The sequence below is a fragment of the Coffea arabica genome, chromosome 2e, assembly GCF_036785885.1.
Source record: "Coffea arabica cultivar ET-39 chromosome 2e, Coffea Arabica ET-39 HiFi, whole genome shotgun sequence".
Taxonomy (NCBI): domain Eukaryota; kingdom Viridiplantae; phylum Streptophyta; class Magnoliopsida; order Gentianales; family Rubiaceae; genus Coffea; species Coffea arabica.
The window spans coordinates 2,876,694-2,902,705 of NC_092313.1; the positions used below are offsets into that span (position 1 = coordinate 2,876,694).

Consider the following 26,012-nt stretch of genomic DNA (forward strand, 5'->3'; position numbering starts at 1 on the left):
AAATGTGACTTAAGTATTAGCTGTTGAGATTTAACAGGTTAGAGATTAAAGGTTTAGGCCACAAAGGATGGCTAAACTTGGGGCAACCAACCCTCAAGTATAGGTATAGGGACCATGGAATTTGATTAAGAAATTAATCGGGCAAGGAAAAACGAGGGAGTTTAATTTAATTGCACAAGTACTTTTACCAAGAAATGGGTGAGCAGTAGACCCACCAAACAGGAGGACCCACGTGAAGAGGTGTGTTGCCATTGGACCAAGGCCTGTCCTGAAAAGGTTACTATAATAAGCGGAGCGACGTGTTGTCGGCAGATTATACGTCGAGACTTCATTTCACGGTACGATGATGATGACGTGTTTTACAAAACTTGGTACTACGAGCACGTAAATCAATAAATGGTCGTCCCCGATCCCCACCCCCACCACTGGGTAAGTCCAGTCCAAACGCTCTCTCTATTCTCTAATTAGTTAGTACTTAATGCTAGTATTAAACTTACTTTCTTTTTATGTTCTTGAGCTTTTCGGATGGGTCTGGAAAAGCTTTCTGTCTATAATGGATACCTTCTATTTTCCCTGTACCAACTCCTCCTTTACCGTTTCTTTCCTAAGTTTACCAAAACAAGTTAAAATGCGTTTCCCCCAGTCTTATTTACTACCTTATTTAGTTCACTTTTTTGGGTGCTTTTCCTCTTTTGTGGGTTGAAGGGAGAGGACCTGGCCTGGCCTTTGCAAAGAAGAGAAGGACAAACAGAATAAGCAAAATTACTAATACGATCAACAACTAAACCTTATTGTCTTCTGTGGTCTGAAAATAAAGAGCTTGCTACATCAACCATCAGAAGATCCTTCATGTCCTTTTTCTTCTTCTTCTTCTTCTTCTTCTTCAGCTTGCCTATTTAGAGTCCTTGGCTTATTATTATTTAGTTATTCTGCAAAGCGACTAGCATTGACCCTCCCAACTCATTTCTAAACTCTTTCCAGAAAATTACTTTTCCATAATTTTCTAGGCTTCAATTCTATGCTTGTGGGAGATTTGGGCTCTCATACAACTTGCAGGTGATTTAATTTTTTTTTCATTCCTTTTTTCTTTGGGGAAAACTACCCACCTTCTTTTTCCTTTTGATGTTCCTTGATTCCAGTGACTTGTCTTGACTAGGGTTTTCATTTTTATACCATTCTTCTAGAAATTCTGCTGTATTATACCTATACGAGTATACGCCTTTGAGCTCTTTCTAATGCAAAATTTCTAGGAATTTATTGTATTCTCGTTGATGTCAAAATTTTGGGATGCAAATTTCTAGAAAACTCTACCTCAGGATAGTTCTGGGAGCAATCCTTACCATCAGCTTAAGTTTTTTGAATCAGCTAGTTCAAGAGCAGCCTGGTGATGACCTTTTCCTCCTTCCTCCCCCGCCCCCACCCCCCAAAAAAACACCCCAAAAACATCCTTTTGGGGTATATTGGTGTTTCATTGTATTAATCTTATTCTTGATATCCACTTTAGGAGGTTTTTATGCTCACCAACTAGTGTTTGATGTCTTACCAACTGAAGTTATATCTATGTATGACCAGAAAAATGGTGAGAGGGAAGATTCAGATGAGAAGGATTGAGAATGCAACGAGCAGGCAGGTGACCTTCTCAAAGAGGAGAAATGGGCTTCTGAAGAAGGCGTACGAGCTATCAGTTCTGTGCGATGCTGAAGTTGCTTTGATAATTTTCTCACAAAAAGGGAAGCTCTATGAGTTCTCAAGCTCCAAGTAAGTTTTCCTGTAATGATCCTTGAAAAAAAGAAGTGTTTTAATCTTATGCAGTACATTTTGATGCGACCTAACAAATTTTCAGATAATTAATTTTTGTAGTACTAATATTTTGCTTATTCCAATGTGCACTTTCTACACTTTTGCCTCTTATTTGAATTCTTTATAGCGCCAAGGCATGGCTTTGTCTGCTTTGAGAAGCTTTAAGTACGATGACACCAGTGATTTGAATTAAGCATCAAGTCCTTTTCTATCTCATCTCCTGGCGTGAAATGATTTTACCTTCAGATTTGGTTATGAATTTATGATAGCCAAGACTTCTCCAATTCTTGAAAGAAGATTACGTACTTCATCTTCTGTAGACTCCCCATCTTTTGTGATGCTCGTGCTCACTTGTACTTCCTAATTATTGTGAGGAAGAAAGAGAAGAAAAATCCTATCTGTTCCTGCACAAAATTTGTCTTCTTGTACTCTCCTGAGTCCTGATTAGATATGGTTGATGAAGAATCAATTAATGAAGATTTCTTCTTTCATAAACAGTTGTTTGCTGAGAAACTTTTCAACATCCTGTGCGTATTGATAAGGATGCTATGTTACTGCCAATTGTGGGTTCAGAATCTTATGCTAATGGGGTTAGGGAGGGGGTGGGGCGGGGGTTGGTTATCTTTATCGAATGAAGCTTGAACCTGATCGAGCTGACAATCCAGTTTCTCTAAAGATCCATTGGAAGCAATAGTCATTAAGCTCCTTGTGCCTTATTATCTTTTGCGACATAAATGCCAATTTGAACTGATGCATGAATTGACGTTGACCTTGTTCACCTTCCACATTTTCTTTTAATGCAGACTGGTGCATGAAAATGTCTCTTTCTCCAGACCCTCATCTTCCTTGAATCATCGTACTCTAACCTTTCCTGAAGTTTAGCTGTATATGTTTGCTTGAATTAAGAAACTTTTGCTTGAAGTTTAGCTGTATATGTTTGCTTGAATTAAGAGACTTTTGGAAGTAACAGAAAGATTTCTGTTGTGACCAATCCTTGAAAAAGTAATGTAGATGATTACATTGATTCTTCATTGGAGTTTCTGTAATTGTAATAAGTTCCACCTGTTCCAATGTGCCGTGCTCTATCTTCTGCACAACAAATCTCTTCCACCAAGACCATCCAAATTATAAAGACATTTGCTTTCATGATACTAGTAGGTAAATAAATAACAGTAGGTTAAAAGAAAAAACGGTTAGGGTCAAAGTTTGCACCTCACAGAATATAACAAGAAGCTAGCCAGCTACAAATTACAATTATCCATGGATAAGAAAAAAATAGTTGTTCTTTTAGGATGTGAAGAGGATGAGGTGTGGAGCATAACAGTGTCAAAGAGTAAGTAGTCAACAGCTCCACGAACAGTACACTTGATTCAATCTGAAGAATGTTCCTGGTCATAAGCTGCATCAGATTGTCTGTAGTGCATGTTTAAGTCGTATCTCACTTCCATTTGTGCGTAAATTCTTGTTATATTTGCACATCTTGTGGTTTGGAACGAAACAAACTGCTTGATATGCACCAAGTAGGAAGTAAAAGGACGAGTTAAAGTACGTTGACAGGCATGCAGTGCTGTTTACATAAAGGGGCCTTGAGTTGTTGTACAGACCAGGATTCAATTCCTAATAACCTATTTTGATTAAGACATCAGAAGAAATGAGATGCGGCACGACCTTAGGCCAAAGATTACGCTAGGCTATCCTTTAATTTACTCATAGTCCTTCCCCTTCAATTGATGCGTTAGGATACTTGGTAGCTAATTTATCTTTCATTTGGTACTAAAATTTATCTTTCGAAACACCAAGTACCTTTAGTGTTCATGCTACAATGTAAAACCATAAGGAATTTTCTCCGTTTTGATGACGTGCTTGTGGGAGGAGGTACATAACCAAAGGGCTGCCTTTTTCTTCAAACGTAGTTATGGATGGCTTTGGTATCACCAAACAATTTCTTAATAAGGGGCAATGAGTGAAGGTCAATTATTCATATTTTGTTGAAGGCCGTAACGAAGTTGATATGGAGAGTCAAGCTAAAGGGGGTTACCACAAATTAATTAAAAAATGAAAGAGAAGAAAGGATTATTATTTTTAAGACTCACCTTAACTAGTAGGAATATTAGTCAAATACATAACTATGAAGTTTCTAGTCCTTCTTAAGCACTCGTAAAATTTGGAGTTTCCCCTTGAACTAAAGACAAAGAATCATTATTTACTCCCAACTAGCATAGTTGTTAAACTCTCGTAAGATTTAGTCTCTCCCTTTAAGCCAAAACGAAAGGATCATTATGTTCTCTTAACTTGCAGAATCATACGTGTTATTAATGGGGGGATTTTAATTGCAAATTGAAACTGTCCCATGTGATCTATTTGTATCACGATGACTGAAGACATCAAAAATTTTCTTGTTTGTTGTGGAGGAGTTTTATTGGCGCTTAAATCAATTTCAATAGCGTACGGTTAAGTATGTCCGATGCCAAGTTGCTTAACATGGTATGCGCAGAGTTGATCTAGTCCGTGCTTGTACCAAATTGATAGAACTATGAAGTGTCATGCATGATGATAACCTTAGAATATGCTCCAAGATAATTTTGCAACTCTTAAGAGGGTGTAATAAAGATGAAAGTTTGATTTGAGAACTAATAGTGTCTATCTTATCTTTTCTTGTTGTACTTCATTAATTCCTTAATGATTATGTTCGTGCAACCCTTCAATATTCTGGGCTTGTTCTAAACAGTATATGGAAAGATATAAGCAAGTCTTTTGAAATTGAAAGAGACTTTGTTGAAAGCATTGAAAACATCCTGTTGATTTTCAGGTTTAGGAAAACTAAAATTCTTATTAAAAGCAACTTTAGGTCTACACTTTTGATATAGTTTTTTTCAATCAAAAAGGAAAATCTCGTTTTTACCTTATTACAAAATGTCGAGAAGAAGCCCTTTGCATGCCTCCTCCTTCATGCAAACCATGCATGATCTTAAATTGAGATTAGGTCACCTTCTGTGGTGGGCTATGTGATGGCCTGAGACTATAGTTCTATATGTTTGAAATGATTTGCATTTTCCATAATGACTATTTGTGAATGACTTCTTTTTTTTTATCGTGTAGCATGCAAAAGACAATCGATAAATATCGTGGCTGTGTGAAGGAAGATCAAAGAAGCGACCAAGACATTGAGAAATATGTACAGGTTAGACATCCTCTATAGTTTAGCTAAAATCATTATAATAAAAAGGTGAAAATAGTTATACGCGGTGAAAGAATTATGCTTATGTTTGACTATATCTAGTTCGTAAGTTGATTCCACAAGAATATCTAGAACAAGTCAAATGGCTTTACCTTTTGCATAATTATTTCTATTTTATAATCTATTGAGCCAAATTACGATTCCAAAGCCACCAATTGAGAATTAAAATTTAGGATTAATCTTATATATATTGTTAGTGTAAACACTATCACGGTTGGATGGATGACACGTGTGCAAAATTTAAATTTGAAATTCAAAATTTATTCATGTGCCATCCATCTAACCATAATAGTGTATATAAAATTTACTCATAAATTTAAATTTAACTTGATTAATATGCAGAAAAACATGAAATCCTGTAGCTTGATTAATTTCCATTTTGGTAATTGGTTGCACTCGCAGGAGCTGAAGCTGGAAGCTATAAACATGGCAAATACGATAGAATTCCTTGAAGCTTCTCAACGGTTCTTGACTCACTGCTACTTTCCTGCCAAATGTAGAATCTTTGTTAGTACATTGGGTTTTATTTTATTCTTGAATTTTGGGGTGTTCTAGGAAGCTTTTGGGGCAAGATCTAGGATCAAGTTCACTAGAGGAACTTCAACAGATTGACAGCCAGCTCGAGAGAAGTCTAACGAACGTCCGGGCAAGGAAGGTAAAACTGTTCTAGGAAAAAGTGCATTGGATAGGCTGTTCTAGGTGCTGGTGCTTTGTACTTGACCCGAAAAAATTGTCAAACATTTGAAAGTGGACATGATAAAACTGTTGTTAGAGAGATTTCAGTTCTTTCATCAGTTTCGTTGGATGAGAGTTGATGATCTTAACTTTTGAACAAAAATTTGCTTCACTAATTGCAGACTCAGCTATTCAAGGAAGAAATAGAGCGGCTAAGAGCAAAGGTATGATGATAGAACTGCATTTTTGTCGTCGTTGGTAATTGGAACTGCTTCACTTCTTCTTCTTTTTTTCTCATTGTAATATTCCGACTACTGCTCTTAGGAGATGCTTTTGTTGGAAGAGAATGCAAGGTTATCTCAAAAGGTAAATTCTTGTGGCTTGCAGTTCATACAGTTGCCAGGACTACAAGAAATTATGCAATCATTGCATGTTTAATATCCGGCCACCTAATTCTCGAATCTTATACTACTACTATTTGATGGGAATTTCCCACTTAGCAGCAGGTCCCCCCTATAGGTACATTTGTCCCACATCGGGGTTGGGGTTGGGTTTGGGTTGGGATATAAGTCCCTGGGATTGCCTCAAGAGTTGCCGGCTTTTGAGGTTAATTCTGGGATTAGGTTTATAAAACAACAAAAGTCTGATTCAGGCTGTTGAAAAAAGAAGTGCTCATGAATAGTATATGGGTGTTCTGTTAAAGCCTGTATATTACCCTTTTCATTTTTCTTTTTCTTTATTTTCCATCTATTTGTTCTTCTTCTTTTCTTTTTCCTGTTCTTTCTTGTTTTCCTTAAACCCTAGCACTTCTTTCTATTGGTGTCTTTAGTTGAGAAAGGATGATGAAATTACAGGTATACTGAGGAGAATAAGCTGTCAGATGTCGGAAACCTTTTCTCTAACTAATTATGCCATATTCTTCTATATCTGTGGTAGTAGCGGCAAGCCAGCAAGTTAAATGAGTTCCAGTTTGGGTGTGCCTCTTCACGTAGTTATCCTGTATTTCCTTCAAGAACTAAACCGGGAGAGATAAGGACTTCTCTTTTTCTTTTACTTTTTGGCGCTAATGCAATCTTCTTTTTTTTTTTTTTTTTTTGCCCTTTTTTGGGCAATAGTGTGGACTCGAGTCGTGGCATGCACCAGCAAAGCGGAAAGAAATTGGAAGTTGCAGCCAAAGTACTCAAAGCTCAGAGGTGGAGACTGGGTTGTTTATCGGCCTTCCTGAAACTCGAGTCTTAGAGTATCGACGCTTTTGATGATTTTTCTCATCTTCTAAATGCACATATTTATCATATCCTTGATCTAGAAGTAGCTATGTTATTCTAGTTATTGTCTCAGGAATAAAACATAATATCTTATGGCTTCAAAATAATACACATATAATTGTAGTTTGACACTTGATTATGTATTATGCAAGTGCTTTGTTGTAAATATCACATTTGTCCATTGCTTTTGATGTGGAAAGTAAATGGGTAGAAAGTTAAATGGATAGAAAGCTCAATGATTCTGGTGCCTTGAACTTGAACCGGGATTAGAATATGAACCGAATTTTGTTCTAAGTTTTATGTCGTCTTCTTTTTGCTTTTGTTAATAGGTGCGCATTAAATTGTTATAGTAGAATAAGCTGTTTGGAATCAGAAGTAACATTGACTGCACGAAAAATTACCATTTTTCCTGATTTCTTAGTGGATTCTCTTTTTTCGTCTCTAATCTACAGGAAATTCTCTCCATCCCAACCCCCCCCCCCCCTCTTTTTTGGGGGATGAGAGGAATGATTTAGTAGTTACTATGGCGAGATGCAGATTTTGTGTTGTCCTCCGCTATGGTTTGTGACTTTTATATGAATGTTAATGGCTCAAGTGATTTTGTAAACTTGTCGATTGAAGGAAAAAAAAAGAGGCAATGGAGTGTAATAATCGCAAAAGCAAATATGCCATGCTATATCTTTGGCTGATATTTAGGACCTAACGGGATTCTTTGGGTTGAAAATCCCCTTCTTCTTTTTTTTTTTTCCTTTTGGGTAGCAATTCTTGGCTCGAAACTTGGACGGTGGAATCATGCAATTCTGACGCCAAAATCATGTTAAGCTGCAATTCCAGTAGAGTTCTGGAATCTAATTAAAGAAATCTAGATTTCTGATGCCATATTCTTCTATATCGGTTTCTACCATAGGTTTATACCTGGGAATTAGGCGGGTTGGGCGGGTTTTGGACGGGTTAATATTGGGTTTTCACTTAAATGAATTATATCCAATCCGCCCAACTTTAGATTGAGTTGATTTTGGGTTGGATCATATTAGGTTATCTCAAGCCCATGACCCAAATATGACCCAACAAATTAATTAATATATTTTAATACATAAACTTTTTCACGTACATTTTAACACACAAAAAAGATTTTTTTGCCCAATATAAACACATTTTCACATACATAAATGTATTTTCACACACACAAACACACACTCACTTCTTAAGTTCCTTGGAAACACATCATAAATAGAATAATATTTTATATTGCTTGTATTGTGAATTTTAGATAATAAATTATACATTTAAATAGATTAGCTAAAAAATTGTTTACTTTGTACTTTTTTAATACTACTAATTGATTGAAACTTATTTTTGTCACAACTTATTAACATTTTTACTATTCATATCTGTTTTATTGTAAATTGTAATATTCTATGTATATAAATTATTGAATGCTAGATTATATTATACTTGAAAATGTAAGTAAGAGACATATTATTTGTTGTATAATAATTTTGAAATTATAGAAAATAAGTTTGTACTTTAGTCCTTATATTCTCAACAATTTTATGATTCACGTGACTCTAGAAATTTGCAAACTGTTGTGAAAGGTTCATGCATCAAACTACATTCTGCGGAAAATATGCAAATTGCTTTCTTCCATTAAATGACTGGAAACATTACTACATTTTGGTTCTTGGACTCGCTAATTAAGAGGAAAAATTAATTGTCTTGATGATTGTAAACTTCTCATGAAGTTGAAGATTGGAGGTATTTGCTTCAGACGAAATAAAATCGTCGGACTAACCATCCCCAAGTTGCCATAATTAATCAAAACAAAATAGAATCTGCAAGTCAACTATATTGATCAAAGTTAATTGCATGATCTATATACATATAATATATATTAGAAGGTTTTTTTTTTTTAATTTGATACAGGTAGATAATTCATCATCTAATTAATTAGAATCATCAAGGATCATACTTGATGCTATGGTCATATTAATCTTTTAGAATTACCACATCTCTAATATAAAGCACAAAATATTATATGCTTGTAAAAAGTACTGGTATTGGTCCCCAAAAAATTATTAAGGAAAATCCCAAACTTTTTAAGAAATAAACGAGAGGAGAATTCATGAATTATTGACATTTTTACCACAAAAAAAAAAGAAAAAAAGAGGAGGAAAACAACATACTCTTAAAAGGCATAATAAATTATTATAGAAGTTGAGCAAGTTTAACTACTGTTATAAAAGTAAAATAAGCATGATTTTTTATTTCAAATTTCTTTTTTATTTTAAATAAAAATTTAAAAAATGATTGAAAATATGTATATGAGAATTTTGAATACAAATTAATTAATGAATTATTAACACGAGTCCAAATGTAAATAGTTGGGCATATGTGTATTAAATTTTGTATTTATTATTTTGAATTACTTTTAAACAAGTTGGATATTGGGTATTCAAATAAAAAATCCAACCTGGCCAATGAATAAGTTGGATTGTTCTTATCTAATCCAATAAAACCCATAACCCAATTGACCCAACCCATCCTTTAAAATTAATGGACGGGTTGGATAGGTTGTTGGGTTTTGGGCTTTTTTGCCAGCTCTACATCAGTTTATCAAGATTCTGATGCCATGTTCTTCTGTAACATGCCTAGTATTATGGATTTCTTGTTATTATGCCTTTCTACTTCTCGATCTCTTTGCTATTTTCGCTCATCAAATTATTTTCGCTCATCATGGAAGATTGATTTAGGGAGAGCCGTCCGGTTACAGGAACACTTTTTTTTTTTCTTTTTTTAAAAAGAGAAATCGATTTTATTGCCTCAAAACAGTCCTTGAGGAGAACATAAGCCTGACCTCAACAATACAAGCTAGCAACGAGACACCTACTTACTTAACTCAACGTCGCCGAATAAACGGGTACAATAGTTTATCCAACCGATATTCACCTCTAACTACACCTGGCCGGTTACAGGAACACTCAATTTTCTGAAACCAAAGGATTTGAAGCATTAGTTCCTGATCAGCGTACGTGTGGCTTTTGTTCACGGTTTTCTTTTGCAGTTATTATTTTTTGGGCTACAAACACCTAACGAAGTAATTCCCGTTGCTAAATGTGTTACCTCACAGAAAGAAACTTGAACGCTTGTTAACAAAGTTCAGGGTTTGGAAGCTTTATACCCTATTAACAACTTTTAAGGTTTGGAAGCTTTACAATGTTCTAAAATTGCGAGGTTTCTGACTATTTCACTTGTTTCTTTTCAAATTTTAAAAATTATACTAACCTCTCTTGAGATTTATTGTCTAGTAATATTTAGGTCCAACCAACAATTAAAAAGTAATATTAGAAGAGAGAAAATAATATAATTCTACCATTACTCCTCATCTAATAAATTGTTTAATTAATCTAATACCAATTCAAACATTAAAGAAAACACTAAAATTTGTTGTTTACCAATAGGGATTAAATCACATATGACATAAAAAATAACATATCATTCTATTACTTAATGTAAGATCTAAATTGCTCTTTTCAGTTACAAACCCATTATCAAACATGATCAATAACAAATAATCAAATAAAATTTTAACCAAAATATTACAAGGAGCGAATTTTAATACCATCAAAATCTTAACAACTAACTTTTAATATGTTGACAAGAATATTTATAATGTTAAAGTTTGTTCTCTGTAATATTTTGATTGCAAATTTTTTGATTATTTGTTATTGATCATGCTTGACAATGGATATGTAACTAAAACGAGTAATTTGGATCATGTATTAAGTGAAAAATAGAGTAATTTTTTGATGTTACATGTTATTTGATCCCTAATGATAAACAACAAATTTTAGTGCTTTTCTTTAAAGTGTGGATTGGTATTAAATTAATTAAATAATGTAGTAGGTGATGGACAACGATGGAATCATATTATCTTCTCTTTCTTAATATTATTTTTTTAATTATAGATTAGGTCTAAATGTTACAAGATTATTGACCTCAAAGGAAGTTGGTGTAATTTACAACATCTGAAGGAATGCTAGTGAAATAGTCAGAAACCTTGAGGTTTCTGAAATTATCCCTTCTAAAATTAATGATCCATATGATCATATCTGATTCTCATGAATTGCATCCATTCCTCCTTGACTGCATTCCTATCATTATTATTGTTTAATAAATTTGAAGAATGATTCCATTTATTTTCTCTTTGAAAATAGTTTGAAAAAAAAAAAATAAAGTAAAAGCATCAATAACTTTTTGTTTCCTATATTTTTTTCCTTTTCTTGCATCCCAAAATATAATTATTTTTGGCTAACATGATCCCAGATAGCTAATGTATTATGTTATGATTTTACTTGTTAGATAAAAATAATATTTTATAATATTTCCTAATTTTATTAATTTTTTGTGATAGTATATGTATATATATATAGAGAGAGAGAGAGAGAAATTCCACAGTCCTTTTATTGTATACACACAGACATGTATGAATATTGAAATTTTGTAGCATTATTGTATAATTTATTTTTTATATATTAAAAAAATTAAAATTTGTGGGGCTTACGCCCGTATTTCGGGGCTTTTAACACCTTTGCTTTTTAAAGCATTTAGCCAACCTCTGTACAAGAATATTGGCGAAGAAGAGCAGCTAGCAGTCAAATTATTCTTTGCCCAACTTTTGTTTTAACCCTTCTTTCGATGATATTAGGAGCCTCCTCCTTTTTATTTAAAAAATCTTAGATGACTGTATTAAATAATGAGAATTTTCAATTTGGAAGTGTAAACTTGAAATGCATAACAATAATAATATAATGTCTTTGGCAGATCACATTCTTAACTTTGGTGGCAAAGACATGAGATAAAAGCAGTTTTTTTGTTTTTTGTTTTTTGAGTAAATAAGACTTTTTAAAGTTCATAACACAAAAAAAAAAATATTTATACTTCTCGAAGGGCACAATGAGATTACATTCGTACTTAAAACTGCTTTACTAATTATATAACATAAATTATGTCTACACTCTAAAATAATTCTCTGACACTTGATCACATTCATTGCTTCACGTAATCAAATGCTAGAATAGGAGCTTCTTTATTTTATTTATGTCCAGAAAGCATTTCCCGGGCTGTAAACACAAACTACAACTCAAATCCCACGTGTATTTGATTTCACATTTTACCAAAATAATAATAATAAAAAAAAGGATATGATTTCGGCCAGTAGATACATATTTGTCATGTTTATTGGCGCGAAATCATGGTACAATGCATCATAAACTTAAGTGCGCTTAACATTTAGAGTTAGTAAAATTGGCCGAGCAAACAATTTTTTAACATTTGCACCCATTGACTCATGACTTCTTGGAAACTGGAGATTTTTTCCCCCCAAAAAAAAAAAAATCCTGTCAAACAATTTTTTTTTTATAAAAAAGTCCTGTCAAATGGGCTGATGCTAAGCAACTAGCCCACCGCCATTTCTTGCTTGGGGTAAGAATCTAGTTGGTTGATTTCACTTGCAGACCGTGTCAACGGGGAGGTGTCCATTTGGTCTTTGTAAACGAGCATGGGCTTTGTTGGATCAAAAAAAGCCTCACGCTTCCTACAACGGCTGCTACGTTTGTCCGCCCGCCCAATAATCATTTCTGATTACAACTTCCAAAAATCACGTAATGTTAAATAAAACAAAATAAAGGCTGTAAAACAGCATCTAATGGTGTTTATGCATTATTAAGCACTTACATTTTGAATTTCTAACATTTTTTAAAGCAATCTTAGAATGAAAAATAAAGAGATAAATGTTACAATTTCATATAATATAGCATACCAAATACAAAGCATATTATAACCATCAATAAAACAAATGCTAGCTATTTCAAGAAAAAAAAAAAAGTCATGTGCACATAAATAATATAGGAACGGAATTTTTCTTCCCCTAGAATCCGATAGTTTAATTTATTACTACCTCTCCTACAATTACCGCTACTAATAGTCCACTTGAAACAGAAATTGTCAATTTAGACTCTTTTTATGAATACCTGGCCATCAAGTATGGACCCCATGATCCCTTCAAAGATGAATAGTATTTTTTTTTTATTTTTTTTTATCAGAGTTAAATAGTTTAGTTTTTTTTTTTTAACGTAGAGCATTCTTGGGCCATGGCAGGTGTCATATACTAAAGCTGATTTATTATACGTCTTGAGATTTGAAGCAATTGAATAATTTAAGTGACCCCCTCTACCCTAGTAGTAGTAGGTCGGAGGAGTTGAGAAAGGGAGGAATTGAAAAATATTTTATATTTGAGTTCTCTCTTCTAGGTTTCACCTGAATTCAGGTTTTCAGAAAATGATGATGCACCAGTTGTTTCGCGAAACAAATCCAAAAACACCACAACTTCTTAATTCTCCCATTAATTACAGTTACAGAAGAAGATGGAAAACTTTGGATCACATATCACAATAACGAAAAGATCCAAGAAGAAGAACATTTTTTTCTTCTTCTTTATATAACAAAAAACAAGGAAGGATTTAATACTAATATACAATCCAAATAGGACTTTCATTTTGGGATTTGAACTTCACGTTGATATTTTCGTTAGCAAGGATATATGCTACGTACTTGATTCTCACTCTTGATTGCGAGCCTTGGTCAACATTTCTTGGTTTCACGGCTCAAATTAATATCTAGCCTTTAAGCAGGAGTAGGACCTCTAGCCTAGCACTTACCTTTGATGTTGGAAAATGAAGTGCGTGATTAAGAAAATAATTTGAAGGATCTTCTTACATCCGATGATTCTGCGTCTTGACTCGTACCATGATTGATTACCGTCCCCCGCTTTTGGTAGGTTTCCTTTCATTGGTAATAAATCCAGTAAGTTGTTGAAATTCATAATGGAGAAGTCTGTCTGACATAGAGCTCCGTGTGATTTGGACGGTGGTGGTTTGTACGTGACTTCCCCTCAGAAGACAGAAGTACAGTGGGGTTCATTGGTAGTTCGGTTGGTCCTCATCGTCATAGCCCTCCTGACTGAGACTATCTATGCTCCCAGTTCTTGGCCATGACTATTGCCCAGCTCGTATGGAGAGTACTCTCTGACTCTGGGTAGGGAAGCGACATTTTTCAATTCTCTTCTCCGACTTCATCCCTACCGCACAAACCTCTCGCTTCCCTCCCTCCGGCTGGCATCTTGTGCTAGCCTGCTGGGTTTGGTCCCCTCTCGTCCTCTGGCCCAGCGGGATATGGTCACCTAACTTTTATTTCTTCTGTTTTTTTTTTTTTTTCCAAGCAAGAAAAGGGTGGGATTTTAGAGACGGGAATGAAATAAGTGGGTTAGAATCCAGAATCTCTAATTCTTGAAATCTCAACCTTAATCATTAAATCAAACTGCGTCAAGTACTGATAAACAAGTGTACTCCATTCCGATTCTGCATCTGCTTCTTGCATTCAATCAACTCGATCAGTCCAAATTATATTACTCCAATTATATTACAGTGCCAGAGGTAAGGTGCAAATTTAACCTTTTGAGTATGGTCTTAGGAGAGGCGCCATCTCCGTCAAAAGCGCCCCCAGCAGCATTGGATTGTCAAAACCAATTTATTTGTGGGTATAGAAGCTTAAGACTAAACGGAGCTGGTTTATTTACGTGATAAGTACATCAAAAATGGCATTCTTTATTGATCACAACGACTCTGGAATATTTGACATTTTTATTTTCCTCCCATGTCGCACGTCTCCGGGCATGGCTTTTCTGGTTTCTGGTTTTATATGTTGAAACTTAAGGTACGTACATGGGACTATTCATTCATTCTGTAAACCTCCTTTTAAGAAATAATAATCGATCAAAATTGTTTGCAAATCACAAGGATGTGATGTAGGTCATCACTAGTTATGAAATGAAGTGAGGTCACTCCAAATAAATCTCTAGTGTATCCGAAAATTAGCCAGAAAAGCATCAAATATTGACTAGTTAATTTTAAGCTGAGAGGTTCTCTCTCATTCCTTCCGGCGTTTCTCAGATGCAAAATCTATCATCATGTGTACCTTTATTTAGGTGGTAAATTAACTGCAGTCTTGATCCTCCTCCCTTTCCTACCCACAAAAAAAAAAAAAAAAGCAACTTTAGTGGGTTGCTGCTACAACGCAACTATACTCATTATGGACGGTACCAAAATAACAAAATACTGGTAACTTATTTTGTCAACAACAGTAATGAAGTGCTGCCGCTGCGTCCTCATGTGTGATGATGTACCGCCTTTCTCAGGTTATATTCTATCTTGATCAAAGAATTCAAGATGAAATCATCTGCCTATGTCACTATCGCTGTCCAGAAATCAAGGCCTGTTATTGCATTGCGTCAAGAGGAGAATAAAAACATTTGAAAAAGTTTAGTGGTCCCCGATCCTGACCAAATTCTACCTATTGGGTATAAGCTCTTTTAGGCTGCAATCGTCAATTGAACTGAGCTGCTCGCGAGCGAGTAGGTCGGTTAAAAACTCGATTCGGACTACAGTTGATCAAGTTTGAATCGAGTTCGAGTAGTTCGATGGGTCTAACAAGTCGAGTTCTAATATCCAATAGCAAGACTCGAAGTCTCGTCGAGCCTTATCGAGTTTTTAATTTTAATTCTTTAGTATATTATTATTATGAAATTACCCTTCTACTCACATGAATGGTTGAATTTATGAAATATTTCAAGTCATATGAAAAATTTAAGGGCAATAATGTCTTTTCGCCCAAAAATTGCCAAGAAAAATGAAATCCCCAAATCTCCCTGACTCGAGTTCAATAAGGCTTACATTGACTTGAGTCCCGTACGAGTCGAACTCGAATTCTATAAATAATGCATCGAACTCGAACTTCAATAATGCTACTCGTTCGAGTTCGAGTATCTTTCCTATATACCGAATCGATCTCGAGTATGACGATATTTAAACTCGACTCGACTCAATTACATCCCTGAGTTCTTTGAGTTGAGAGTCGCCTTACCCTGCGTTACAAGTTCAAGTAATACGAATGCTTCAATATGGAAACATCAATCAAAGAGAGGACAAGAAGGGAGATAGGCGAGTGAACAAGTCCATATCCTACCCCATCCCCCACGGGATTTTCATGTTTACTTGCATTCACAAACAATAATCAAAGGTGTCCAAATCTTTGTGTCTAATACGAAGGCTGCAGTCAAATTATGCGCCCAAAGTCTAGGATTCACCGATTCACACTTACAAGTTGAGTTCTGTCAATTTCAAATCGATTTATACAAGTTTTACTCTATTTAGTGTAAATTCGCACAGTTTTAATGCGGTCATAAATTTTACATCAATCTATTTATACGAGTTGATCAACTCAAATTTGCAGTCAAAGTGTGTGTACTTATTTTGTAAGAATTGCATCAATCGGTTTGAACTGAATAAAACTCAACTTGTGAGGTTTCATTTCCCATAGTTGGCTATTTTGAGACCCAAAGGGCTCTCCATTCTCCAATCATATTATTTTCTGGTTTACCACTATATTATCCGCAATTATTTTGGTCAAAGACACGATTATTAGTTCATTGCATGCAAGTAAACTAAATTGTTACTATTTTCTGATAAGAAGAAGAAGTAGAAGAAGAAGAACTAATTCAAAATTTCAAATGCACATCTGCTTCACCAAAAGACGGAAAGACAGCTTCTGAACAATCACCCTTGTCCAAATTCAAGCTGTTTTGAGCCGACAGCCCCTGTGGAACTATTTATGGAGCTGAATTAAAATTGAAATGGAAAAGAATGATCTATCAAGTGGGATTCTGCTCTGGCGTATAACATGTTCATATACTAATACATTGTCCTTATGCTTTGAAAAATAGTTGAATGATTTTTGGCTAGTATGCTATGTTCCATATACCAACTTGAGTTGAATTTGGAAAAAAAAAAAAACAAAACAAAAGTAAAGAATGGTAATATGTTCTATAATAAAGTTTTAACTTTGTCAACATTTGTAGAGTGGCTTTCAAACAGGTACGAAGTTTGTTTAATCGTTAGATTCAATGGTCTCATCCTGATTTTATATCTCAAACATAGACTTCACAGAGCCCAGTTGTTTTCAAGTTTTCCACCAGCATGCTTCAAAAAAAAAAAAAAGTTTTCCACCAGCAGTATAAATGCTACGAATTCAAAAACTACATAATGGTACACAAGCATGATACGCAGACAAGTTGGGCGCAACGGATCTTCTGTCCCACAGCCTGTGCCACTCTCTGTGCCACTTTTTATTATATTGCTTTTTCTCCTACATAAACATCATGTTTTAATTCTTTTTTGTTTCCTTATGATTCAATAACTATTAATTAAGTAAAAAATAAATACAACAACCTCAAAAAAGTAATATATAATAGAAAATTAAAAAATACAGCAGAAAATTCATAAAAAATCTCATTTTTTATGCATTTTGATTTTTTTTGAGTTTGTTAAATTTTGTGTATTACTCAATTAATAGTTATTGGATCTTAAGGAAACAAAAATGAATTAAAACATAATGTTTATGAAGGAGAAATAGCAATATAATAAAAAGTAAGACAGAAAAAGAATTAAAACATAATATTTATGAAGGAGAAATAGCAATATAATAAAAGGTAAGACAGAGAGTGGCACAGGGTGTGAGACAGAAGATCCGTTGCACAAATCGGGCCTGACACTAATATATCATTTTTTTTGTTAAAAATTTTCGAACTTAGTAGCTTTGTTGCATTTCTCCCATAATCCTTATCCTTATCCTTATCCCGTAAAAAAAAAATTATCCCCGTTTTCCGTGATCTAATTATCGCGGAGAAAAACATTATTATTATTACTATAGTCTATAGGCTTATTTAAATACTACTTACTTACTAATGTATGCTTTCCCCTTCTTAATCCATCCACTCGGGTAAGAAGTCCGATTTTGAATTAACAAAATGACCGTTATTTAGAGATCCATATTCCAAGGGGGGTAGCACATTGCCTCTTACTTGTAGGACATTTTTGAATAAGAAATATGTTATGCGCATGACTTCATTTCGTCAATCTTTAAATTTTATTTCCCCATGTCATGCCTGTTAATTGCACTACCTAATAATGGCCTTATAGTTTTTCCTCATTTAGTTAAAGACCCTTTTTCTTTTTTCCTCCATTATTAGATTTACTCTTTTTTTAATGAAATGCATTTTCTACCAACCGTGATTTTTAAGTTATGTTTGAAGTCGGTAAAAAGAGAGAGGACCAGATTAAAAAAAATGGAGGGAAGACGTGGTTCTGGATTTAAGTTACTTATCTCGTGTTTGGGGTATGGTCAATAAGATATGATATTTTTACGAGTTTTGTGTTTGGATTGCAATTTTCTGAAGTATTTGAAGAAATTGTACTGTAGCGATTTGATATATGTAAGGTAAAAAAATGATGAAAAATTTTTTCACAGAAAACATAGGAATTTTTTTAATGAAAAATTCCTTTCCAAACAAGTATTTCTGCTAAACTTGTACCGACTCTTTAAAGCATAGTTATTAAACCCGGCCCGGCTCGGCGGTTCGACCGGTCAACCCGGTGAACCGGACATTGAGCCGGGCCGGTTAGCTAATTGGATCGTTTTGACAACTAAACCGTTGACTGTTCAACGGACCGGCGGTTCAACCGGTCAAACCCGAAGAACCGTCCGGTTTTATAGGAAACCGGGTTTGCATGTTAAAAATGTTTGGAGGAAAGATGCTGGAATGAAGTTTCAAACCAACGACCTCTTGTATTGAAGGAAATGCAACAACCGCTGCACCAATTATGAAATGAATTTAAAAAATAACATATCACATAATTCATTCTAAAGGCAAATATCGTTCCTAATAATTCTTTGCATTTAAAATTCATAAATAAACTAGATAATTATATTTAGATAAAATTTTATTCTTGAAATTTGATGGATTACTAATTGCATTTAGGTTTTGTTAATTCTTATAAGAATTAATGATTCTATAATAAATTAGACTAATTGAGCATTTACTATGACATAATTTATTATAGTTTTAACCATATCAAAAATTATGAAACAGAATATTTAAATATATTTCGTGACCCACCGGTTGAACCACTCACCCACTGGTTGAACCAGTAACCCGTTCACCCATCTCTTTCGCCGGGTTCCCCTCCGGGTCGGGTTTAATAACTATGCTTTAAAGAGCTTTTCACTATCAGTAGATTTCATTCTTTTATTAATGAAATGTCTTTTCTTGCATTTATTAATTTTCGGGTAGAAATGAAACGTCTTTTCTACCACGTCTGATTGCAAGAGTACATGTCTTAACTCCCCTTTCATAACTCACAGTTTTTTGTATGAGTGTTTCGATAAATGGACTCTGCGAAGACACTTCAAAAGCCGGCAACTTTTGTACATGTCTTAACTCCGAGTATTTATTTTAAATTTCTATATAAATTTTTATATTAGTGTACAAAAATGACTTCATGCACTTAGCTAAATATCGGAAAATTACAAAAATGACATCATGTTGGCTTGGTTTGAATTGTAACGCTCACAGGTCCATGGTGGTTTTAAACGAGGAAGGACGAGGAGGAGGATGGGGAAGAGAAATGAAATGAAGACGTCATGATGAGAAAAAAAAACCGAATATTGCAGAGATCCCCAACTAACCACCCATCACTATATGGTAAGTAGTGCTACTACTGCTGCTACAAGTAGGTATAGTAGCAGTAGTATTTAAAGGAAAGAGCAGTGGAGCCTTTCCTGCATCGTCCGCCGAGCTCAGAGAGAGAGAGGGGCAAAAAACTAATAGTAGTAAAAAGGGGACTGGCTGGTCATATCTATCTATCGTCATCCCTTGCATTTGTATTCCCGAGAATTCAGAGAGAGAGAGAGAGAGAGCTGGTTCCCTGCCGCGGTCCTTGGTCCCGGTAACGCTTGGGAGTTAGTACTGGTGAGATGATATACTAACAACTGTTAGTGTTAGTCTGTTGGATCGACAGGTGGTCAGTCAGACTCCATTCCCAGAGAGTTTGCAGAACCACATAAGGCAATAACAGGTTGAATCCTCTTCTTCTTCTTGTTTGTTTTTTTTTTTGGTAATAACAGGTTGAATCCTTATTCATAGTCCAAACTTCGTTTTCATCCTGTGTGTGCATGGCCAAGCTATATGCATCTTGGATCCACATTCCTGGCTTCCTCAGCAGTCGATTTAATTTGATTTAATTTACATTCTTTTTTTTTTTCTAATGTACAGGTTTTTATCCAATCCGTGAAGTGCGAATAGTCAAGTCGTTAAGACTATCAGTTTATTCCGTGTCTTGTGTCGTTTTCATTCTCATTTTCTGAACTTGGTCGGAAGCTTTTCCCAGCTTCCTTCTTTCTCTCCGTACAAAAAAGCTAGTCCAAGAAAAGGAAAAGTTGGGGAGGGGAGAGAGATCTGCGGTCATGGGCAAAGAATGGCTGTCCTGGGGTGGAGGTCACAGGAGTAAATCCTCCAGAAAAGGAAAATCATCGGGAGGAGGAGGAAGCGGAGCTGAAAGAGAAGCCCCCACGGGATGCATGTGTGCTGTACTTCAACTCTTTGATTTGCATCATCTTCCGCTTGCTTCTTTCAGGCCTGCCCCTTTCTTGCAAGACAAACCAACCATCTGCGGAGGTCCTCCCTCTGCTGGTTCTCCATCCTTGTTTGCATAAGCACTTGTTTCAGAGGAATTATTCGTATCGTTTTAACCTGTTATCGCCAACCTGCAGGGCTAGAAGCACCAAGAAACAGCTTAGAGTTGGAGGAGCCTTCCAAGGACAAGGAAGCTGCAAGTTCATTGGCATCCTCCATGAAGCGACAAGAAAATTTGAACATCCCGGTAGACATGATACTAATTAATGCTTTTCCGTTACACTATATTTTATCCTGCTAGTTGTGAATACTTAAATATGTAGCATTAAAATGAGAGAGAGATAATGAAGTAAAACGGCATGTTTTATAGTACTATTAGTAATTTTTTTGGGTGTGTGTGTAACTAAAGAAGTTGATAATGTTAATTATTATGTTGGATAATTGGATATATAGATATAGTAGTAGTTGGATAATTGGATATTTGATGCATGGCACATCTCTACGATGACGGGATTTTGGAAATCCAGGTGAACATTCAAATTAGGACAAGTTGTGAAAGCAAATCATCGCCAAGAGTCTCAATTTCAAAAGCAAGGACGGATGATTTATTATCCGATTGCAGCAGCAGCTCCCCTGGGGCCAAAACTCCAACTCTGGTTGCTAGACTAATGGGCCTGGATCAACTTCCTGAGAGTTCTTCTAATGCTGCCTCAACTCTAAATTCTCTAACAAGCTCCCACATGCATCCTCAAGCACAAAGTCAGAGAAGGGAACAATCCCTCGTCTACAGACGACGTTCATGCAGTGCCAACAACAGCAGCAGAAGTTTTCCGGAGAATGACTTCACCGCGGGTACTCTTTCTCTGCCTGAGACACCTAGAATATCGTCAGCAAGGAGGTCAGATGCGGAACACAGGCTATCCCTTCAAATCAGCAACAAAGAGAACATTATGGGCGAGGAGCTTGAATTCTCAGCTTACACAGCAAGGAAATTGGCCCGGAGGATATCAGAGTCCAGACGAGAAGATGAAAATTGCAGAAGGAGCGGTCATTATGCCAGGCAGATTGTGAAGCAAGTGAAGGACAGGGTAAGCAGAAAAGTAGGGCTCGACATAACCAACAGAGTCATGAGCAGGGTGGAGCAGCCAAGGGATGATGACGAACACGTTGTTCTCCTCAAACCCAACAAACCATTTAATAATAACAACAAGGTGGCCTTAACAAGAGCACTAGTTGGCGATGATTCTAGCCAAGTCAAGCAATCAACACCATCTTGCTCTCCGAGGCTCTCGGAATATTATTATTATTATCCCAAGAACAAGCCCCCAGTTGTCAATAGCACTCAGTCTGCGCAACATTCTCCAAGGCTCTCCCCGTTGTCCAAGCCAATTCCTCAAGTTGCTCCGAGTCTACAAGAGCATTTACCAAATCACCAACAAAACTCCCCAGCAGTCAAAAAATGCAAGAAGGATGCCATTGCCAGCCAGAAATACACCTCCCGTCTGAAAAAGCCTCTGCAAGTTTCCGATGGCATTAGGAACAAAAAAGAAGAGCCATTCGTTCGTTCAGCGACCGCAAACAAAGGAAACGTCGCAGACAAGAAATGCAAGAAGACTCCACTTTCCCATGACCTTCTCAACTGCAGTACTGCGGCCCCAACCCTCTTACCTGTCAAGAAAGACATCCCTTTTCCAGCAACCAAATTAGTACGTGATAAACAGGTAAAAAATAAATAATTAATTACTGCCACAATAAAACCATCTTTGACGTTCTTCTTCTGCTTTAGTTCTCAGTACATATATTTTCTTTTTCTTTTTTTTTTTTAGTTTAAACTTTTGGAGGTCTTCTTACTAAGTTTTAGTTTGTCGACTTGCGTCATGGGGGCCAAAAAATTAAAAATTAAAAAAAAAAAAAAAAAAAAGCCACAGGCACCTGATGCTGAAACGTGGAAAAGGCGCAAACAAAAATTATCTAGTTGTTCGAGCCAGTCGTACGACAAGCAGGAGCAACAGGAGAAAGAGGCGACGCACATACTCACCGCCATTACTCAAGAAAACATCCAAGATGACAGATGTCGTCGCAACGGAAGTTCTACCATCTTAACCTCCACCTCCCCCGGTATCGGTGATAAAGCAGAAGCATCCGTAGCGGAATATCAGTGCTACATCCAAAGAATACTAAAGCGTACGGGTATAGACAAAAGTACCCCAGTGGCCCTGGCCAAATGGTACTCCCCGTCTCGCCCTCTGGACCCTTCCATCTTTCACTACATCGAACTTTTTCACCCCACCACATTAACCGCCCCTGTTTCCACCTCCACAAGCCCTTCCAACTTGACCTTGAGGTCCAACAGAAGGCTGGTTTTCCAATTGGTGGACGAGCTGCTAGCAGAAATTCTCAAGCCCTATCTATGCATGAAGCCAAGCTGCCACCTGCGGCCGCGTGGTCAAATGTACGGGTCAGAGTTGATTGACACGTTGTGCTCCAGAATCAACAAGTTTCCTTCGGCTAACTGTCAGGTTCTAGAAGACATAGATGCACTGGTGGACGCGGATTTCCGGCTGGGAAGAGAATCATTTGAAGGAGAAGAAGAAGAAGAAGAAGGAGAGGAGATAGTATCGGAGATTGAACGTGGCATCCTGGAGTCGCTGGTGCATGAAACGGCAATGGAGGCGGCGGCGGCGGCGGCGGCGGCTTACGGCTAGTCGGTTGGTTGGAGGGAGGGACCACCTGAGCTGAGCTGAGAGCTGAGAAGTGGGAAGGGGCACGTCCGTAGGGAACAGTGGCGGGTGAGAGACCGAATAAGAGCAAGGTCTGACGGAGGTCACATGGTCCCTTCACGTGAGCAGATGCCATTATTGGCTGATTTTGGGGTCCCATTCCCATAACCTCATCTCCTGTTGGATTCGGATTCGGATTCGGATTCGGGGGACGGACTTGTAATTGTAAATTGTATAATGAGTTCAAAATGAAACTAAGGGCTTGTAGTTGTAGGCCCAAGCTCCGCTCCCGCTCGCTCAGAACCTTACTTAGTCCAGTGATATTTTTTTCTATTAATCACTACTGATGATGATGTCTCTGAAGTACTCCGAATAATAAATCATCGTACGAGTATTTCTTCTTCTTCTTCTACGCCACCATTGGAAAAAGAACACCTGTGTCACGTCACTCTTTTAAAGCTTTCCAGGGGGCGTTATAAAAGGGAATCTCAATGATTTGATTCCCAGTTCTGGAAACTAGTGCCAACGAGACGAGACAAATGGATGGATGCAAGCCAGTAATTTCGGTGGAAATAATACAGCAGAATGCAGACGGGACGGTTAGTGTTGAATTAAAGACCAGAAATTAAACCTCCGGATGTTTTTAATGAAAAGAAAACCAACAAAAACTAAGGTAGCTTGTGCTTCTTTTCCCTTGCTAACTTGATACAGAGTAAAGGATCGAGGAGGAAAAACGAAGTGGAATAGCAACTTTAAGGTTGTCTGGTATCATCTGGGTAATAATAATATATCCCCACTACTCGATTCTTAATTCAAAACCAACAGATTCACAGACCAAAAACTATAAACACAGGGCCCCCCACAACTCAGTTCGCATTTCTGACTCGATATTGTATTAATCAATCATGCATGTGACTGTGAAGTGATGCACTCACCATACACTTAATTGTCTCCCCATTTATCCTTTCTTCCGAATCCGGTTATTATTTGCTTCGGAATGCACCAGTTTTCCCTCTTATAAGTAGAGCATAACTAACACTGCAGTACATATATAACCACGGTACGGTGTACATGGGCCGTGCGACGCTGTACGTACATCCTACAGTGGCAAAAGAGAGGAATGATCAAAAGAATATTTAATTATTAGGAAGGAAAGAACCATATAGTCTCTTGTCCCAATAACAGAGAAATGTGGTCGGGTGACGAAGGCTGCGCGTCAAAGCAGCGGCACAAAAGAGTAGGGTATTTGTATTTCTTTCAAGGTGGTAATGGTAATGTATCCCTGAGACTGAACGCCGCTAACCTGAGACAGCTGCTGCGTCACCGTGCTTCGGGGGTTTAATTGAGGAAAGTTTCATGCTTTTCATCAGCACCACCAGTTTTGATCAGTCGTTAGTTTTTCAAACGAGTCCTCTTCGAAGACCGTGCAGTCCACTTGTTTGGTGGTGTTATGCTCGCCAAGATGGCAAAAGACGTGAGAGGTGGCAATTTTTCCAAGGCACTAACTATTGGCTATTGCTAGTAGTACTCACGCATTTTTGCAAGTTATTATTGGTGCAATGCTTTGAAAATCGGATCTGGTCATTAGGTTCGAGCTACGAATCAGCTACGCTTTTGATTTAGTTCGATTATTAATTCAAAAAATCAATTGAATCGTAGCTGAACCAATCGGACAGTGAACAGAAAGCTTTTCCAATTGGAGTTCAAAAACATTGATTGGTTACTAAAGCCCCAAATGTACGCTAGCTGGTAAATATCTATGCCTCGTTTTGTATTAAATTGATAAACTAATAATATAGGATACAGGGTAAACTTTTTTTTTTTTTTTTTCTATCTTGGATTAGTTGCTAGATGAAATTTCTTATAGACGATATCTACTTTCAAATTTACCAGTCATATACTAATAGAGTGTGTCCAAAATGGGTCATTCTGATGCTATTGCTGAATAAGATGCAAATGTCGATCACAAGCAATCAATGTGGATCAGTCATATCAACACGAAGAAAAATCAGTCACGTTGTTTTGGCTCATGATAATTTGAGGAAAGAGACGGGTAGTAGGAGTAGGAGTAGAGTTCGATGATTGGTCGAACTAGCTTCATCACTTTGAATGATGTCGGGTACTTGCTTGGCAGTAGACTAGTGGCACTCCACAAAACTTTGATGCCGGTTCAGACTGGAGAAAAGTGAGTAGCGCTTTAAAGTTTAAAGCGCTTACACCTTTTCATTCAGCAATAATGGAAATTTTAAACCGCTATTTTTTTTATTTTTTTTTTACGAAACGATAAGATTTTCCATTGACTAAAAGGAGTATACAGGTGCGAGCAAAGGCTCGAGAAACTTTACAATTAGTGCTCAATTGCACTGAGGAAAGAGACGTTCCTCATCCAAAAAAATGCCTAAGACATATGAACTTAACCTTTTACATCTTAATAAATTTCCTTCACTAGCCAGCTCAAAAGAGCACATGCGAAACATATTCTGTAAAGCACTAATGTCATCAACCAGAGTTGTTAGGCAGCTGTCAGGTGAGCTCGGATGCTTAAGCTGTCTCAGTAACGCTTTGTTGTGGGACAAAATTTTGATTTTGTCCCAACGTTGTTCTAAGGCTTTGCACAAGACCAGTTTAATAGCTACTGCAGCATCCAGGAGCTTAGTTCCAAGTGTTCTCTCCTTTAAACCGCTAGTACTACCAAAACTTTTAGGCTTATTAAAAAATTTGAAGTTTTTTTG

At 36.5% G+C, this 26,012-nt stretch overlaps 2 protein-coding genes across 4 annotated transcripts; both read left to right on the top strand.

The window, feature by feature from the left end:
• The first annotated feature begins 695 nt into the window (after nucleotides 1-695).
• On the top strand, nucleotides 696-7,272 carry LOC113730120 (MADS-box protein AGL42). Of its 3 annotated transcripts, none has more exons than XM_027254609.2 (8): nucleotides 696-1,056; nucleotides 1,573-1,758; nucleotides 4,900-4,981; nucleotides 5,441-5,502; nucleotides 5,594-5,693; nucleotides 5,896-5,937; nucleotides 6,038-6,079; nucleotides 6,829-7,272. In XM_027254609.2, exons 1-8 carry the CDS (start codon nucleotides 1,019-1,021, stop codon nucleotides 6,967-6,969), a joined length of 693 nt encoding a protein of 230 aa, XP_027110410.1. In that variant the 5' UTR covers nucleotides 696-1,018; the 3' UTR covers nucleotides 6,970-7,272. The 3 variants fall into 3 exon arrangements, with proteins under 3 accessions (XP_027110410.1, XP_071934237.1, XP_071934236.1); XM_072078136.1 differs by having other exon boundaries at nucleotides 724-851; nucleotides 6,829-7,159; XM_072078135.1 differs by lacking the exon at nucleotides 696-1,056 and adding an exon at nucleotides 1,250-1,384 and having other exon boundaries at nucleotides 6,829-7,159.
• A 12,263-nt stretch (nucleotides 7,273-19,535) lies between these two features.
• LOC113730121 (uncharacterized) lies at nucleotides 19,536-23,686 on the top strand. Its single transcript, XM_027254610.2, has 5 exons — nucleotides 19,536-20,003; nucleotides 20,201-20,602; nucleotides 20,698-20,807; nucleotides 21,088-22,281; nucleotides 22,483-23,686. The coding sequence occupies exons 2-5, from the start codon at nucleotides 20,392-20,394 to the stop codon at nucleotides 23,263-23,265; spliced, it is 2,298 nt and encodes a 765-aa protein (XP_027110411.1). The 5' UTR covers nucleotides 19,536-20,003; nucleotides 20,201-20,391; the 3' UTR covers nucleotides 23,266-23,686.
• The last annotated feature ends 2,326 nt before the right edge of the window (nucleotides 23,687-26,012 follow it).